The 19,094-nt window shown below is 37.4% G+C and overlaps 1 protein-coding gene across 1 annotated transcript in view; it reads right to left on the minus strand.

Moving 5' to 3' along the window:
* The window catches only part of TAGAP (T cell activation RhoGTPase activating protein), a 136,795-nt gene that overhangs the window by 91,080 nt on the left and 26,621 nt on the right, over positions 1-19,094 (minus strand). Inside the window, exon 3 of the mRNA XM_007484842.2 lies at positions 8,160-8,330. Coding sequence (XP_007484904.2) covers positions 8,160-8,302 — 143 coding nt within the window. The 5' untranslated portion in view covers positions 8,303-8,330. The remainder of the gene's footprint in view (positions 1-8,159; positions 8,331-19,094) is intronic.

Here is a 19,094-nt window from a genome sequence, read left to right on the forward strand (position 1 = left end):
AGGCCAGATTTGAACCTAGGGCCTCCTATCTCTAGGCCTGGCTCTCAATCCACTGTGCTACCCAGCTGCCCCCTCTCAATATTAATTCTATGACAGAAGGTAGGGTTTTTTTTTTTAAGGAAATGATTAGTAATAGAGAACAACAGGGACCTTTAGATAGCGTATCCTCAGAAGATGGTAGCCAAGAACAACTTGGTGACCTTAAGACATATAGGATAGAGTAGCATTCTGGTATTACCAGTTTTGAAGATCGGAGGCATGAAGTTGACCTAGCTATGCTGGCCATACGAGTCCCTGATGTGGGTGCCTTTACTACATGGGTCCTGGTCACACAGGTTCCTTGGAGCATGCCTCTTTATGTACCGACCAACCTTAAAGGATTGTTGTTAGGATAAAATAAGTTAACATATAAAGCACTTCGTAAACCTCAGAGCATATAAAAATGTTAGCTATAATCATCGTTGACATCATCATCATTATATTACCTAATTCACAATTATTTAAGGAAGATACTTTTAAACTTCAAATATGAGCAGTTACAATTAATATATTAATAATGAAGTGCCCTTAGGAGACAGAGAAAGAAGGAAAAGGCTATCCACCTCAGCACCTAGCCAGGACCTCTAACTCCACCAGCTGGGACTCAGGTACCTGACTATTCTGTCAGGTCACCATTTTTAGTGCTTTTATAAACCCACCACTTCCTGCTGCTACCATAGGATTTTATTTTTAAATTAAAAAAAAATGCGGACTTAGAACAATAAGAGAAATTGAAGATGTCTAAATGTCTCTGTAAAAATTCAAGAATACTAAAAATAGTATCTAATAATAAATAATAGATACAGAGGAAGGAATATATGCATACATATTTTTATATGTGGGTGTATAATAGAAAACTTTTGAAATTTAATCAATTCTATCACCTCCAAGGGTTGTTATTTTTAGACATTTGGGAGTTTTCTAGGTTATGTTTTGGTGTAGTTACAATTTTATTTCTTCAAACTTTTTCAGGAATTATCCCAAATCAAATGCTAACTTTTCAAACTTACAGGAAGACAGGTACTTCTATGGGGAAGTTTACTGAGTAAACTTCAACAGTATATGCAAATTAAAGGAAATGCTCACAGGATGGAGGCAGAAAGGAGTGTTTTCAAATAACTAAAGATAGAGAAGTGGTCCAGGAGTAATGTTACAGATGGACAGTTGCCTGAGTGATGTTATGCTGAGGTTTTATAACTTTTTTAGTTGTAATGTATTACTTATGATAAATTATAAATTTAACAAAGTATTATAGAACAACACTTAGCATTTGTATATCACTTTAAGACCTTTACAAATATCATCTCACTTTATCTCATCAATCCTGAGAGAGGTTAGGTGCTATTATTATCCTCATTTTACAGATGAGGAAACTGAGGTAGATGGAGGTTAAGTGACTTTTACCCAGGGAAACACCAACTAAGTACTGAAGCTAAAAATAAGAACCTGAGTCTTTCTAACTCCAGGCTCAGCTCTTCATCCATTCAAGAGCATCTATCATCTATTCCTGATTTTATCATGAAATGGTGCTGGTTGAAGCAACCTTGTTCAAGGCATTCCTGTAATCTTTTTATTTGCTCAGTGTTTCATTCTCTAAGATTTTCATTCAGTCTCCTCAGTCAAATTTGTCTTGCTCTTCTAGAGGAAGAGAGAGGAGAGAGGAGAGAGATGCAGGTTCAAGAGAAAGGTTAGTCTTTAAATTATGGTTGATGCTTTTTTAGATTAAGACTTGATCATAGCTGTGTGACTCCAGGCAAGTCACTTAAACCCCCATTGCCTATCCCTTGCTGTTCTTCTGCCTTGGAACCAATACACACTAACAGTTCTAGGAGAGAAAATAAGGATTTAAAAGAAAAACACAGAACAAAGACTCAATCATGGACTTTTCCTCCCAAGTCCTTTAGACAACTGGGATACAATGAGATTGAGAAATGATGTGGTTGGTTGGGTTTTTTTTTTAACATTATCTTAAACAATACTCATGCTAAGACTATATTGAAAAATAATGTGTTTATGGGACAGTGCTACCCATCAATGGCACTGGGAGACAGAATACTTGAGGTCCTACTTTGGCTCCCTATTCATTGTACAACTTTGGAACAATCATCTAATTTCTCTGAATTTTAGTTCCTTCATGTGTAAAAACAATCCTTATGCTGCCTGCCTTCCTCACAGGATTGCTTTAGGACAGGGATGGTGAATCTTTTAGCGGGGCAGGTGATGTGAGAAATGTCCTCAGGTGCCCATGGAGAGGGAAGCAGTCTGATCCTGGGTTCCTCTGGCTTTCTAATAATGAACTCTGGCAAACTCTGTGCTGGGGAACAGCATGCGTGCCTACAGAGAGGGCTTTGAGTGCCCTCTCTAGCATGTGTGTCATAAGTTCACAACCACAGTTCTAGAGTAAAAGTGCTTTAAAAAGAAAATGCCTCCACAATCTACCATGTCAATGACAGGTGCCAACTTTGCCCTCATATCCCAAATCTCAGAAAAGTCAGAAGCACATTTCCAGGAAGCATGTTTCTTGAATTTTTATAAATATGGTTACTTAGTACCAAGCCGTAACACCTGACCAAGAGAAATAGGTCTTGTGCAGAAATTTGGGGGCCAGTATTTGGGCTAACTAAAACGTTAGCTGAATTTTGGAAGTTCCTTAAACAGATTGATTTGATCGACTTTGAGATACAATATGCCCTAAAAATCTTTGGGCACTTTTAAGTTTTAATGGCTTAAAGAGCTGATCTATAAAATACAAGACTAAAGAGCAAAGAAATTACTGAGATCAGTAGTTTGGGACAATATGTATGACACAGATTGTGTGACCTAGGCTTCCTGCTGCCCTTTTTTTTAAATCATTTTTTTTTAAACCCTTAACTTCTGTCTTGGAGCCAATACTGTGTATTGGCTTCAAGGCAGAAGAGTGGTAAGGCTAGGCAATGGAGGTCAAGTGATTTGCCCAGGGTCACACAGCTGGGAAGTGTCTGAGGCCACATTTGAACCTAGGACCTCCTGTCTCTAGGCCTGGCTCTCAATCCACTGAGCTACCCAGCTACCCAGCTGCCCCCCTCCCCCCCCCCCATTTTGTTTTTAGGAGTGTGAATGGGAACCACTATTGTATGGTGACAGGAAAGAGAATTCTTGATCTTTTTTGGAGATCACAAGTCTGCTGGGAACGTGTGGTGGCAGCTATATCTATGACCGGAAAGCTAAATAATTTATTCAAGCATGGGTATGGATGTGGCCATAAGGGATCCAGCGTGTCCTACACCAGAACTTCAACCTCCCGTTCAATCCACTCCCCACACATACTGAGGAAGTTTTGCTTGTAGTGGGTTAATTTGGTTTAATGAAAAGTGAGCCCGTGGTTTAGCCCACATCTCGGCAGGTTGTTCATTCTAAGGAGTCAAACATCGGAAGGGGGAAGTTTCACTTTCATTGAGGATGACATCATGAGTGGAGAGTCTGAGAAATCCCCGCCTGGTGTCATGAATGAAACAAAGCTGCACAAGGGGCAGCATAGGATTTCCCCCATCTGTTGATAACTCCTCAGGGGCTTTCCTTATGTCTTTAAAAACAACAAATTCCTTGATTTGGATAAAGGATAGAGGAAGTCAGGCATGTTTTGAATTCTCTTAAGTCTTAAGCCCCACCTTAAAAAAAAAAAAGCAGGGTGGGTGTGAGAAGTTCACAAAAATAAAGTGCAACATTTTCCTTTAAGACGTAAAATATCTTTCATATAAAAGGGAAATTTAATGAAAACAACCAAACATTATTTTTGAAGGAGCTGGTGGTTCAGTTTGATAAAACAGCAAAAATAACTATTTCTGGCTTTCTCCTTTATCTTGCCACTTTTTTTGTTTTTTGTTTTTTGTGTTTGCAGCCTATTTCTCTATACCCGGATGTAAGCTCCAGGAGGACAGCTTCTGGATGTTCTTTAAACTTGGTATTGCTATCAGCACCTAGCCCAACGCTCAGAAGTTTGTTGAATGAATGAAGTCAATGGGACTTCTTTTTTTTATTCCCTTTCTTTCCATTTTTATTATATCTCAATACGGAAAAAAAAATTGGCACATTACAGATATTAAGCATACCAATAACAAACTGACACTCCCACAAACATCTCACAAAACAGCATAAAGGTAAATAATAAGATGCTCTGTTTCAAGAGACTTTTCTCTCCCCAAACTTAAACACATCTAGGCAAATCCTATATCCAAAGGCAAGTATCTGCATGAATATCCATTCTGACACATTTTTTTTTTAACAGGTGTGGTTAGGTTTCACATGGCTCTTCTTTTTAAAATCATAGCAGTTCATTGTTGTTAATAACATTTTGGGCACATATTCGAAGCCCATATAACAAAGTACTGTTTTGGCATTTGAATGACAATACCCCCCCCCCCCCAATCAAGTTTGGAGTGTAATGTAAAACCATGTTATTATGTAGGGAGCTAACTAGAGTGACCATGAGTTTTCAGGAGATTGTTCCAAAGTGCCATACTAACTACATCAACCATTTGCTGTTCTTACTTTCTCTTCCATGACATTGTTTCTATCTTTAACATGCCTCTTCATTCATTGTCCTTTTTTTGTAATCTTTTCTTCAATGCATAAAGCAAACTTGCCTACCATATTATGTATAGCCTTCTCTCTTACCCTTCTTTAAAACCTATTGGAGGTGGTCACAGAATCCACATACCTGTCTAGGTTCCCTTGCAAAATAAAGAAAGTTCTGAGAACTATGCCCCTTCCCCAGGCCGGAAAGCTTCAAGTCAAATTCCTCTCATTGATACTATAATGGTGATCTTATCAATCATGAGATCCTCAAGTCATATTGCTGAAAAGCTCCCTTTTAAAAGTTTATTGGGAATAATCAGGGAATTCCTGCTGACTTGGGACCCATAGGGGCCATCCCCTGAAGTATACAGGGACGTGTTACTTCTGGAGAAATGCTTTGGCCCAATGCAAAAGGATAAGTGCTTTGGGATGTTTCAGAAATCCCTTAGTGTATCCCATAGACTTATGCTTGAAGTTGAAACATCTATCCCCTACTAGTTCCCTTGGTCCCCGTGATATAAGCAAGGCATTGTTGCATCATTCCAAAGCACAAGTCCACAAAGAACAATAAGGATTGTGGTGTCATTCCAAAGAGAAAAACCTTCAGTACCAAACCAAAGCACATGTTTCTCTAGAAATGGCTCAATTCACAGCTCCATCCTTACACATGCTCCATGGGATGACTCTTGAAGACACCAGTCTCACAGATCAGGGAGGCTTTCCTTACTACCTCCATTTCAAAAATGATAAAATTAGTACCAGTCCAGAGTCCCTCTTTCCTCTCCCTCCCTCCCTCTCTCCCTCCCTCTCTCCCTCCCTCTCTCCCTCCCTCTCCTTCCTTCCTTCCTTCCTTCCTTCCTTCCTTCCTTCCTTCCTTCCTTCCTTCCTTCCTTCCTTCCTTCCTTCCTTCCTCTTTCTTTCTTTCTTTCTTTCTTTCTTTCTTTCTTTCTTTCTTTCTTTCTTTCTTTCTTTCTTTCTTTCTTTCTTTCTTTCTTTCTTTCTTTCTTTCTTTCTTTCTTTCTTTCTTTCTTTCTTTCTTTCTTTCTTTCTTTCTTTCTTTCTTTCTTTCTTTCTTTCTTTCTTTCTTTCTTTCTTTCTTTTTTTCTTTCTTTCTCTCTTTCTCTCTCTCTCTCTCTCTCTCTCTTTCTTTCTTTCTTTCTTTCTTTCTCTCTTACTTTCTCTCTCTCTTTCTTTCTTTCAAAATTTTATTTTTTAATCAATGAAAATATGCATTCTTTCCCTTATATCTTTTCCTACCTGTCCCTAATTGAGAAAGAACGAAAACATCTCTCTTAGAAATATATGCAGCCAAGCAAAACAAACTCCTGCATTTAGGCCAGAGCCCTTCCACCCTAGATTTCTGAGTAGTGATTTTAAACCAAGGAATAGGTGCTCTGGGATATATTAAGAAGTCAAACCTCTGGATTCTAGTTTGCATCACAAGTTGTCTTCCAGAAGTAGGTCCTTCTCTGTATCTCTGTTTGCCCCTTCCTGGGTTTGGTCTTTATCCTTAACACTCTCTCTGTATTCTAAACTAACAAAACTGCTTATATACACTCACTTTTCTATATTTTAGGGAAGAAGGTCCCAAAATTTTTGTGTGCAAAGAGTTGTCTTTCATCTCCCTTTTTCAACATGAGGAAGGAGACTTTTGGACTGGCAGTGAAATCTCTGAATAGGGCAGAAAAAGGGTCAATAGTGTCATTTGATTTTCTTCCCAACGGTACCGCTTCCTCTCCTTGCTGAGGATTCTAGAGAACTTCTGAGAAGAAGCTAGGGTGGAAAGATGGGTGAGGAAAACAACTGGCTTTTAGTTCTACCATACATACTAAACTTCAAGACCTAAAACAGAGATTCCTGTTTTAAGTAATGAATAAATTAGCATAAACACACTTCAGGAAGAAAGTATGTGTGTAGGAGTAGGAAACCTACTTGAAACATTACAAGCAAGTGTAGTACTTATTTCTGGGGATAATTCTTCTGCATTTACTCTTCTCACTCTTTTTTCCCTCAGTCTTAAAGAAATCTTAAGAAAGTGGTTGATTTTAACTGAAAATAAAAGCATTATCACGAGGATAAAATAATTAAACAGTGCACAATGAACTTAATTTCGAGATTCCTAATGTGTGATATAGTGGAAAGCATCAATCTGGAATCAGAGGACACGAGTAGCAATTTTAACTCTGCTACTTGCTACCTGTGAAGGGATGTGCTGGCAAATGTTTAACAACTGACTCTGAAAATCAAAACATTCGATTTTCATTTATTAACATTTTCTGCACGACTTTCTCAAGTCTAGATGATCAAAACAATAAAGTCCTGATTTATAGCATTTGATAATTTCTAAAGTAAATGAAATTGGAGGCAGCTGGGTGTCTCAGTGGATTGAGAGCCAAACCCAGAGATGGGAGGTCCGGGGTTCAAATTTGGTCTCAGACACTTCCTAGCTGTGTAATCCTGGGCAAGTTACTTAACCCCCATTGCCTATCCCTTAACACTCTTCTGCCTTGGAACCAATACCCAGTATTGATCCCAAGATAGAAGGTAATGGTTTAAAAAAATAAAAATAAATGAAATGAAATTTTGAAAACTTTGAAAATTTAAAAATTGGCTCTACAAAGATAATTAGAGCTGGCTCCAGCATACCATTGTATCTGTGTGAATTTGGGCAAATCACTTGACCCTCTGTGGCTCCTACTTTGCTCATATGTAAAATAAGGAGATGAGATATGGGAATAGAAGTAAGGAAAACTCATCTTCCTAAGTTTTAATATGACCTCAGACACTTCGTAGCTATGAGATCCTGGGCAAGTCACTTAATTCTATTTGTTTCAGTTTCCTCATCTGTAAAATGAGCTGGAGAAGAAAATAGCAAACCACTCTAGCATTTTTGCCAAGAAAAACCCAAAAGGGGTTATGAAGATTCAGATACAACTGAAACAATTGAAAAACAATAACAAAAACAAAGTAGGACTAGATAATTTCTTTTTTTTTAATTTGTTTTTAAATCTTTACCTTCTGTCTTAGAATATATACAAAATATTGGTTCCAAGGCAAGAAGAATGTAAGAACTAGGAGATGGGGTTCAAGTGACTTGCCCAGGATCACGCAGGTAAAAAGTATCTGAGGTCACATTTGAACCTCCCATCCCTAGGTCTGGCTCTCTACCACTGAGTTACCTAACTGCCCTGGCTAGATCATTTCTGTGGTCCCTATCATCTCTAAAAGAATATCACCATCCTATATCCTATATTTTATTACTTTGAACAGTTAACCTATGTTTGATTAGACTCATCAGTTCCTCACTTAAAAAAAAAAAGAGTTTCTTTAAAAACAATGAATATCATGAAAGTCTGCCTAGTCCTCTCTCAGCTGCTAAGTAAATGTATGCCCTTGGGCTCTTTCTCTGGGCATGTTTCTTCACCTATAAAATGAGGCAATCATTGATTGATTATTAAGGGTCCTTTCCCTGTCTTCTCTGAGTCTCTTTAGTCATCTTTTCCCAGTTACTTGCAATGTTGAGAAAGTGCATAAGCAGAGGCTTAGTTGATAAGGTCAACTCTTACTTTAACTTGGCAATGACCAGTCCATGTTTGAAAAGAAAAAGGTGCCTCTCCTTGGTCTTCGTGCCCCTAGTTAGCAGCACTGGATCATGGAGGATTGGTTTTGCATTGTCCTGGGACAGGCCCAGAACAAAGGGACATTGCATCACAGATACGGCCCGGGCCAGGCTGCCTCTGAAAAAGAAAAAAAAAGAAAAAACTAAGGAACCTCTTGTCCATCTTCTTCTCTAGAGGGTTCATAAAATATTCAACTATACAAGATTAGGGAGTCCCCCTTTTTAGATTCCATGGGACAGTTAAATGGTGTAGTGGATAGAACAATAGACCTGGAATTAGGAAGATCTGAGCTCAAATCCTGTCTCAGACACTTCTTAGATATGTGACCCTGGGCAAGTCACTTAGATTCTGCCTCTTTCCTCAATAATAAATGGGAATAACAACAGCAGGGTTTTCCAAAAGTGGTTTTTTGAGACGTTCTGTCTTAGAATCAATACTGTGTATTGATTCCAAGGCAGAAGAGCAGTAAGGGCTAAGCAATGGGAGTTGTACAACAATATAGGGTCACACAGCTAGGAAGTATCTGAGGCCACATTTGAACCCAGGACCTCCTATCTCTGTGCCTATGTCTCAATTCACTAAGCCACTTAGGTGCCTCCCTCTACTGAGTTTCAATGGAATTCAGTCATATAAGCATGGAATAATGGAATAGACAACAAAAGCATGGCTTAACGGTATATGTTCCTGATTCATAACCATAGAAGCAAAAGAGATTAAAACCAAATATAGTAAAACAAATACTGTGTAGGCAGTGAGTTTGCAAATCCTCCCAAATCCAGACTTCTCTCAAACCAGGAGTTTAAAGAAACAATTTAGGTGCTTTGGTTCAACCCTCTCCCCATCTTGATACTCCAGAGAGGAAGAAAAGGCAGCCATTCAGGTCTGGGCCCATAGAAATGTGTGAGACAATCCTGACTCTCAAGATCAAATTCTAATTAGGGAGATAACAATTACACACAAGTAAGCTAAATGTGGAATAAATTAGAAATAATCAACAGAGCAAAGGCACCACATTTAAATGGGTGAGAAGGTTTCCTGTAGAAGGCTATACTTTATTTCAACTAATGGGAGTGTTTGGGTTTCCACTGAGAATAATTAGCCCAGGTTTCTCAGTCCTGTCTACCATTTCCCTGTTTCTCCTTCTAGAGCCTTCCTCCTTTTTTTTTAACATCTCCTTGAAATGACTTGGTATCAAATTTGCATCTACTTATTCCTATACATGTTGTTTCCTCTAGGTAGAATGTCAGCTCCTTGAGGGCAGGGACTGTTGCATTTTCATCTTTTTTCCTCCAATATCTAGCATATAGAAGATATTTAACAAATTCTTGTAGAATTGAATCGAAGTCCTTGTGCACTCATGCCACAGACTCTTTGGTTCTTGGTCTGAAAAGCTTTGTGGGTATGCCCACCTTTGGAAGATCTATGGGTTGACGAGACAAAGCCAGGGTGACTGGAAGAACCATATTACCAACCACCGCTTTTGGAGCCAGGAACTCAAATATCAGTATTCTGATTCCTAATTTAGTCCTTTTTCTACTATATCCTTCACTGCCTTGAACTCTGCCAGTGAACATAAATCAGCCTTTCGGCTGAACTCGATAAAAAATTCTTGTCATTTTGTGTATGCATTTCTTGCTGCTTTCGATACCTAGAGCATACAACCCACTCACGGGCTTAACCTTTCTGTTTCTCTAAATTAGGTGGTGATATTAAATGTCAAAAATTGCCAAAAAAAAAAAAAGACCAGCTTGAGAACACAAGAAATAAATGCATTGCAGACAGTGTCCCTCTCTGCCCCCAAACTGTTAGATAAAGCAAAGAGAGAGAAGTGGAAAGGATAAAGGGAGACAGATCATGAAAACTAATGACTGAGAAACAGGATTCCTAGCTGCATTTCTAAATTATCCCCCAAATGCTGGATGACTATGAGCAGAGTGCTAGAGTCAGTTTATTCATTCGTTCCTAATAATTCCTAGTTGGCTGCCCACTCCATTGTGATCACTCTTGGATTCAAAGTACATGAAGACAATTTATGTCATTGGATTCACTATATAAAGGACTCTGGGCTGATGTTTGCCCAAAGTTGGAGAGGGTTTGTTTGTTTTTTAATGTGCTTTCCAAATAATAGCAATGGAAAATGATCTATATGTCATCAATGGACATGGTAATTACTCATTAGAACTTTTAAGAACCTCTTTGTTTTTCAACATTTTGTGTAGCTGGAACAAACACATTAATAAATTAATTAATACTCCCCAAAAGCACAACAGGCATAACTGCTGTATAGGTAAGACCCAACTTTTGCAATATTTCTTCTTTTTGCTGGCTGGAGTCATAACTAGAAATTGATCCCAAACCACATTCTATTGTACTTCCTTCAAAGTCCTGGAATATTCTCTTTTCTTCTTCCTCCCCTTTGTCTACTGCTCTCCATTAGTTTCTCTTGATTTCTTGACATTATAGGAGCACTCTACACATTTTAATCATATTGTTGCTTTTTGTTCTGCTGACAAAGAATAACAATCTGTATCGGGCAAAGAAAAAATGTGTCCTGTTGTTAAATAATAAACAGTTACACAGAATTCTGTGTGTTCTCCTTCCTTTTTTTAACTCACAGAAATAGAAAAGTACCTGTTTGAAAGGAAACAATGTTGTCTTTTTGTGTGGTAGAGTTTCCATCTGAGTGGGGAGGAGTAATTGTGATGAATTTTATAATGGCATAGTCTGGTTTCTCCCTACTTCCTCCACACTATCCAGTGTATGTGTATACACACACACACACACACACACACACACACACACACACACACACACACACACAAAGCAATGTAGCTATACCAGCATGAAGGAAATACTACTAGCTCATTGTCAAAGTGGCTAAATTCCAAAGCTGAACAAGTTGTGGTATATGATTATAATGGAATTCTACTGTGCCATAAGAAATGACAAACAAAATGATCACAAAAAAACCTGGACAGACTTCTATGAAGTGATACAAAGTGAAGCAAGCAGGGAACCACTAGATGGCTCATTGAAATGAGAGTCAGTCCTAGAGTTGGGAAGTCCTGGGTTTAAATTTGACTTCAGATACTCCCTAGCTGTGTGACACTGGGCAAGTCACTTAACCCCAATCGCCTAGCCCTTATTGCTCTTCTGCCTTGGAACCAAAGTATAGTGTTAATTCTAAGATGGAAGGGAAGAGTTTTTTTAAAAATTACATGAGCAGAGCCAGAAGAATGTTGTGCACAGTAATGAATGACAATTATTATCAACAAGACACGGATCCAGGACTACTCCAAGGGACTCATGATGAAAAAGGATATCCATTACCACATAAGGAACAGATGGAGTAGGAATGCAGATTGAAACACATCATTTTCATTTTATTTTCTCCATGAATTTTTCTCTAGTGTAAACAATATGGGTTTTGTTTCATGACATGACAAATAGAGAAACATGTATTATATGATAATATATGTACAACCAATAGCATACTACTTGCCTGCTTGGGGAGGGGAGGGATGGGAAGGAATGGAAAAAAAGAGTAAGATATAGATTTTTAGATATAACTAATGTGAGAATGTTTCTCTTGGATAAGCATATTTATCATAATTTATTACACCTTTATAACAAACCATAAGTATTATGTTATATATTAAAATGATCAATCAAAAAAGCTAGCATGTGTGAAAGGGAAAAAAAGATGTTTAATGCTTTGTGTCACTGAGAGAAATTTTAAAAGTCAATTAGTGTTAATTTTTATGGGTGACTCTGCTAAAAGATGAAGACAATTTCCTGAAAAAGCAAGATAAAATCCTACTTTGTCTTTTTTCCTTCCCATCCAAGTACTGACCATAGCATAGTGACAAGAAAGAAATCAATAAAGAAAGATGAACTGAGGACCTGGATGATGTTAAGATGATTAAGTCAGCAGAAGAAAGGAATGTCTGTGTAAATGCCAAATATCTGGATGTGTGTGTATGTGTTCAAATTTGGATTATTTGATTTGCCATTTCATTCCTGAATGAAGGTCAGAATGGAGATGTTTCTTCTAACTTGGAGAAAAAAATAACACAAATAGCTCCAGACCACCTTTAAGGTGAAATTCAGAGAAAAAGAACAAATTTTGGAAAGCTAACATAGGGAAAAACTTCCCAGAGTGTCCCTGACTTCCAGCTGGCCTCTCTGGAGATTTGGGAGAATTTCTCTTTGGATGAGATAAAGATGTCTATTTGAGCTAGGATATCTTGTTCCCAGAGGGAAAACTCAATTGCTCCATGTTTGATCATTGTTTTGATTAGAGTTCCCAAGTTTTTCAAATTTGTTTGTCTTTATGATATAGTTGTCAAGGAATATTAACTGTTCTCCTAGTTCTGCTCACCTTACTCTGTATTAGTTCATATAAATCTTCCCAGGTTTCTCTGAAATCATTCCCTTCGTCATTTCTTATAACACTATATATAGTATTATATCACATTTATGTATCCTAACTTGTTCAACCATCTCATTCCCTTGAGGAACTGGTAGTGGGTGGTGGGTACCTGTTCAGTTTTCAATTCTTTGTCACTACAAAGAGAGCAGCTATGGGGCGGGGGGGGGGGGGGCAGCTAGGTTGCTCAGTAGATTAAGAACCAGGCCTAGAGCTGAAAAATCGTGGATTCAAATCTGTCCTTGGACACTTCCTAGCTGTCTGACCCTGAGCAAGACACTGGCTAACTGCTACCCGCTCTTCTGCTTTGGAACCAATACATAGTATTGACTCTTAGACAGAAGGTAAGGGTTTTTGAGGGGGAAAGAGCTACTATAAATATTTTTATGTCCTTAGAGTTTATTTTACTAACTAATTTCTCCATTATTCTACCCCTTTGTTCCTCCCTCTCCCTTCCATTCTAGATTTGGCACCTCTTCTTGCCCTAGTGCTCAGGTTCTTCCTGTGCTGGCATATTCTGTATTTCCATTACTGTCTAGATATTGATCCCAGTCTTGAGAATATTCTTTCTATCACCTCATCCTGGTCTCAGCTGGAAAATGACTTACTTTGATGTTTTTTTTCTTGGAATTCTAGCTTAGGACTCAGTCTGTTTTTTTTTTCTTTCCTAGATCTTCATAAAGGAATTGTGCTGGGAGTTCTATCTTCTTCCTTCTCCATCATCTTTGTGAGCTTCATTTAGATAACCCATGTAGACACACAAAACCTACTTGGACAACACAAATATCCCACCTAGATATATGTTTTTATATGTATGAATGTATGTGTGACAGTCATAGTAAAAAAATTGTCCATGTACCATTTGTATTGCTGAACCTGGGAGAGTGGGAGAGATGGGGCTCTAGTCCTTTTTCCCAGGGCACTGGTATCCTGGGCCACTTCTTATGGTGCTTATAGTTCCTATACACCATCAACAGTATAGACACTAAGCTTAACAGTTAATTATACACAACAATTAACTGAAATAGAAAGCTATCAGGTGGCACACTTCCTCTTTCTCTTTATTCCTGGGTGGTTACATTCCAGGTGAACTCCTTTCTGTTTTTCTCTCATAACCATCATCATGGCATCCATCATGGTAACAGTCTTATGGTATCACAGAGCTTCTAACTTCTACCTCTCAATACAGCCATATGATGGATTCTCTTCCCCAGCCCATCTGAATTTGTCATAAGATAATTTGAGGGTATGTTTTATGAAGCTTGTTCTAGGCATCAAATATTCCTTTATTGAAGCATAATAACCCATCTAACTAGAACTATGAGGAAACTTGGTGGCTCATGGCTTAATAAGTAGTTAAACTTTCCCCCAATGTTCAGAGTAGGTATCACCTCCTATCTCAGTGTCTATGAGTATGAGGAATGGAAGAGATTCCATTTAGGAAATGGCCCAGTGCTTTTAACAGTCCCACGGTGTGCCTTGGTGCATCTTTTCAACATAAATACTACCCTGCTAAAACTTTATGGAGGTGAATTTTGGAAGAGAATAACTTCCAAGGAATTAAAATTATGGGTGACTCAAAGGGCAATGGAGAAATGAATAAGGGGTGCAAACAAGCAACTACATTTCCATTGATGTCATGCTTAAGGAATAGCATAAGGAATATCACTGAGGACATGCTTGACTGACATGAATGATACTAAAAACACATACAGGCCAAGAGCTTCACTATTAACCAACATATGTGGTTAAATGCAGATGGTAAATATACTTTTTCTCTGAAGCTGCCACACTTTCCTTGGTCGGCTTTCTCTTTTTAGCTCTTTATTCTTAAAGGTGTAGTTTAGAAAGTTCAAATCCTATTTTTCATATTGCTTATCTCTCCATAAACCAGCAAATGATGATGCTGACCAAATTTCCACCTCACGTTTCTTATTCATCTTCTGTTTGCCTGTGTGTGGGTAGAATATTCTAGGTAGAAAACTAAAAATTGAATGTTTTACTTCCAGGGGAAGCACCAGTTGGGAAGATCAGTCTGGTAGACACATTTCCATTAGTAGACAGGAAGGAAATGTCACATGCATATTAATTATTCTTGGTATACTTCTATAGATTGTTAAGGCAGAATTTTCTGCTTTAGTCTTTTATGGGTGGGTGATTATCTTAGTACTTGGGTTCTTGAAGATTTTTTGGCATCCTACTCCACAACAATTCCAAATAACCAATGATGAAAAATGCTATTCACTTCAAGAGAGAGAACTGATGAACTCGAAGTGCAGATTAAAGCACATTTTTGTCACTTTATTTTTCTTCCTTTTTTTGCAACATAGATAATATAGAAATATATTTTTCATGACTTCACATGCATGAGAGGTATCATATAGCTTGCTTTTTTAATGGGTGGCTGTAAAGCTAGAAAAAAAGGGGGGAAATGTGGAACTGAAAATAAAAATAATAAAAGATCTTTCTTAGCAAAAAAAAAATAATTTCATGGCATCTAATGCCTCTCTGTAATGACTCTCAAGAGAAATTATGTAAAAGGGAAGTAGAACATAACATATAATTAGATTCAGCTTGCCGTGTTTTCAAAAAAAACTTTACATAAAATAATGTGGTATAGTGGATACATCTTGGAGTCAGGAATATTTAGTTTGAATTCTGCCCCAGACCCTTACCACCTGTGTGACCCTGGACAAATCATTTAGCCTCTCTTTGAGGTTTTTGTTTCCTTCTCTTCAACATGAGAATGATAATAACAGTTACCTCACTTGGTTGATGGGAGACTAAAAGGAATTCATGTTTATAAGGAGCTTTGCAAACTTTAAAATACTATGTGACTGTCTGATGTTATTATTGTTATTTTTTTAAACCTTTACCTTCCATCTTAGAATCAATACTAAGTATTGGTTCAAAGGCATAAGAGCAGTAAGGGCTAGGCAATGTGGGTTAAGTAACTTTTCTAGAGCCATACAGCTAGGAAGTGTCTAAGGGCAAACTTGAACCCAGGACCTCCTCTCTCCTGGCCTGACTCTATTCACTGAGCCACCTAATTGCCCCTGTCTGATGTTATTTTACATGAGTTAGGGAGAATGTTCCTTTCACCAAAGTGAAGGAATTAAGAATATCCCTATGTAATGATGAAACTATAACAAAAGAAGAACCCAAGGCACCATGAGCAAACCTGGGACCAATGTGGCATGTACTCATTTGTGATTGAATTATTTAAGGACCATAATATTAGGTTAGATTGATAGGTAAAAGGTTGTCTTAGTGCAGGTGGATAGCAGCAACACAGCTATTCCTGCATTCCAGTTGTACCATGTGTTTCAGATAAACCATGATGAATTGAGGAAGAATATTCATCCATCCATTCATTCATTCATTTGTTTGTTCATCTACAGAATGTATTGAGCACCAAACATGTGAATATGTACTAAACACTACATAGGCTACAAAGACCTGAGTCTATCTACTCACTAAATGATATCGGGCTTATTTGATTTGATCATTGTCCTATAGATCTGGCATAAAGCTAAAGAAATTGATGTTTATGGTGCAGGAGGAAGAAGGCTAGATTTGGAGTCAGAAGACCTCAGTGTGAGTGACAGTCCCCATCAATGGTTTGACGGAGCTAGCTTCTATCAGCTCTGGAGAATGTGGGCATTTATACCTCTCTGAGTCTCGCCTTCCTTATCTGTAAAATTGTGCGATTTAAACAGACTTACAGAAATGAAATTCCATTTCTATTTACTTGTAGTCCTGAATGTCTTTTCTCAAAGTATAACATTGGTAATTAAAATAATTAGTGATTAAACCTATTGAAAGGCTGGATCCCATTTCATAAATGTATTAATTGTTCTTCCCTCTTGTGGATGTCGATTGGCGGTTTCTTTTATTAGTATGTGTCATATATACTCTTAAGAACAGCTATTTTTTAAAGTATAAGTTTATTATTTATCTATTATGTAATGAATTATTTATTTATTATGGTTTTATTACTTAACTATATGTTTTTATTATGTAATATAGAATAACTTATTATAGTTTATGTATTAATTGTATTATGCATATATTTTTGTTACATAATATTTATTGTCATTTTCTTTATTAATTTATTAATTATATGTATTATATATTTATCTATTGTATTACTACATAGTATCATATAGTATTTATTTTTTATAGTTTTAATGTCTTTAAAATGTTAGCTCAAGTAACCTTTACATACATGTACAATTTTCCAGATAAACAATTCGACCCTCCTCCAACATAGTTCTCACTAAATTATTATTCCAAAAACCAATTCTTCTCATTTTTCAGTGGCAACTACCTGAGACAGATTTGCTTTTTTTCCTCCTTTAGGTCAATATTTCTATTTTTATCAAAATGAGACATGTTCTTTAGTGTAATACAACATTCTCATTCCACTGTTGTCTTCATTCATAAACTAAGCTTAATGTCAATTTCCAGGCATTTCTGAAGGTACAGAAAAATCATTTTATCCACTGCAGAAAAAGATGTTTCAATGACTTTTTCAGAGAACTCCTAATGAATAACTTTTAATGATTTGTGTATCTGCCCACAGAAATCTCTCATGATCAAGAAACCTGCCCACCTGTCTAGCCTTAGGTGTCTAGCTGAGAGTCCTGGGCAATAACTGATGTCTGAGTTTTATAATGACTCAGACATTCCACACGAATGCCCAGGTATATGTCTTCCATGTCCTCCTCTGAAATTTTTGTTCAAATCAGAAATTCCAAGAGTGGAGACCACCTAAAAGGTTGGTTTTCAAAGTTAAGCTAGGTTAGGGGCAGAAGACAATTTCTTTTTCTTTTTTCTCTTTAAAAATTTTTCCCCCATAATTACATGATTCTTGTCTCCATCTCTTCTGCCTCCCTCTTCCAGAGATTACAAGCAATCCCATGGGGTTATACATGTAATATCACTCAACACCCAAAAAATAATTTCCATATTATTAATTTTTGTAATAATCTTTTAAAACCCAAAGCCCAAATCATATGCCCATATATACCAGACATATTAGAATAAGCCAATTTCTGAGTGCTTTCTTTTTCTAAGGCTTTGATTAAAATAATTATGAAAGAGAAAAAAATGATGAAATACTCTTAAATCTTCACCTGGCATCCATTAACTTAAAAAAACATAATTGTGTTTCAATATAATGGATTTCTTTATTTTATACATTCAAAAACTTATTGTGAAAAGGAATCTATAAACTTCATTAGATTTCCAAAGCAGGTCCATGACACACAAAAAAGTAAGAACTCTGGCTCTAAAGAAAATAATGCCCCCTTGGATTGGAGACTAGAGATTTTCACGCAGAATTTTTGATAATTATCGAGCACCAGAGTACTCCAAGGAATGTGTAAAAGGAGCAGGGTCCTGTTTCCTTTGATTAGTATTTTCTACTAAGCACAAGATTGTAGATTAAGCACTAGCAGGAGACTTTAGAGGCCAAATAATCAAGCTGTTTCATGGACAGCAGATTCCTCATCTCCAAAGAGCCGGGTCTGTTCTCTGGTCTCTGCCTGTTCTCATCTCTCTCCCTCATCGTCTTACAGACCTGTCTGTTCTCCATTCTAAAATTAGAATGTAGCTCAGCTCAGCAGTGGACTTGACTCAATCAGATCATCCTCAGAGCGATATGAATGGGCCAGCAAATCTATGATCAAAATTTCAAAAGAGGGAGGTGGCTAGGTAGTACAGTGGATAGAATGCCAAGACAGGAGTGGGAGGTCCTGGGTCCAAATCTGGCCTCAGACACTTCCTAGCTGGGTAACCCTGTGGGAATCACCTAATCTTCATTTGTCTAGCCCTTGCCCTTCTATCTTAGAGTTATTACTAGGAAGAAGGTAAGAGTTTTAAAAAAATCTCTAAAGAGGTATTCAGCAAGAATGTTCATACCTTTCAAGCAGTTGTAATCGAACTATTCCAAAAATATAACAGTTAGGTTGGCTCCATAGTGCAAAGAGCACTGGGTCTGGAATCAGGAAGACTTGAGTTCAAATGTGACCCCTGACCCCTCTAAGCTGTGTGACCTTGGATAAGCCACCTTACCTTTGTTTACCTCAGTTTCCTCATCTGTAAAATAGTGATGATAATATCCACCTCCTAGTGTTGTTTGTGAGGAACAAATGAAATAATACTTCCATAGTACTTAGCACAGTACCTGGCACATGATAGATGCTGTAAAAATTCTATTATTATTGTTAAAAATGATCTCATCTTTTAACTTCATTAGGCTCTTTACATTCTCTCCTCATTACACTCTCTCAAATGAGACTGAGAGTGATTTACTAAAGGTCACCCAGTAGCAGTGGAAGACCTAGCATTTGAACCTAGATCCTTTGTCTCTAAATCGAAAGCTCATTCCACTGTATTATATCAACTGTTTAAATTGATTATTCTGATTATTTAAGTATATATGCATA

The sequence above is a fragment of the Monodelphis domestica genome, chromosome 2 (assembly GCF_027887165.1).
Source record: "Monodelphis domestica isolate mMonDom1 chromosome 2, mMonDom1.pri, whole genome shotgun sequence".
Classification (NCBI taxonomy): Eukaryota; Metazoa; Chordata; class Mammalia; order Didelphimorphia; family Didelphidae; genus Monodelphis; species Monodelphis domestica.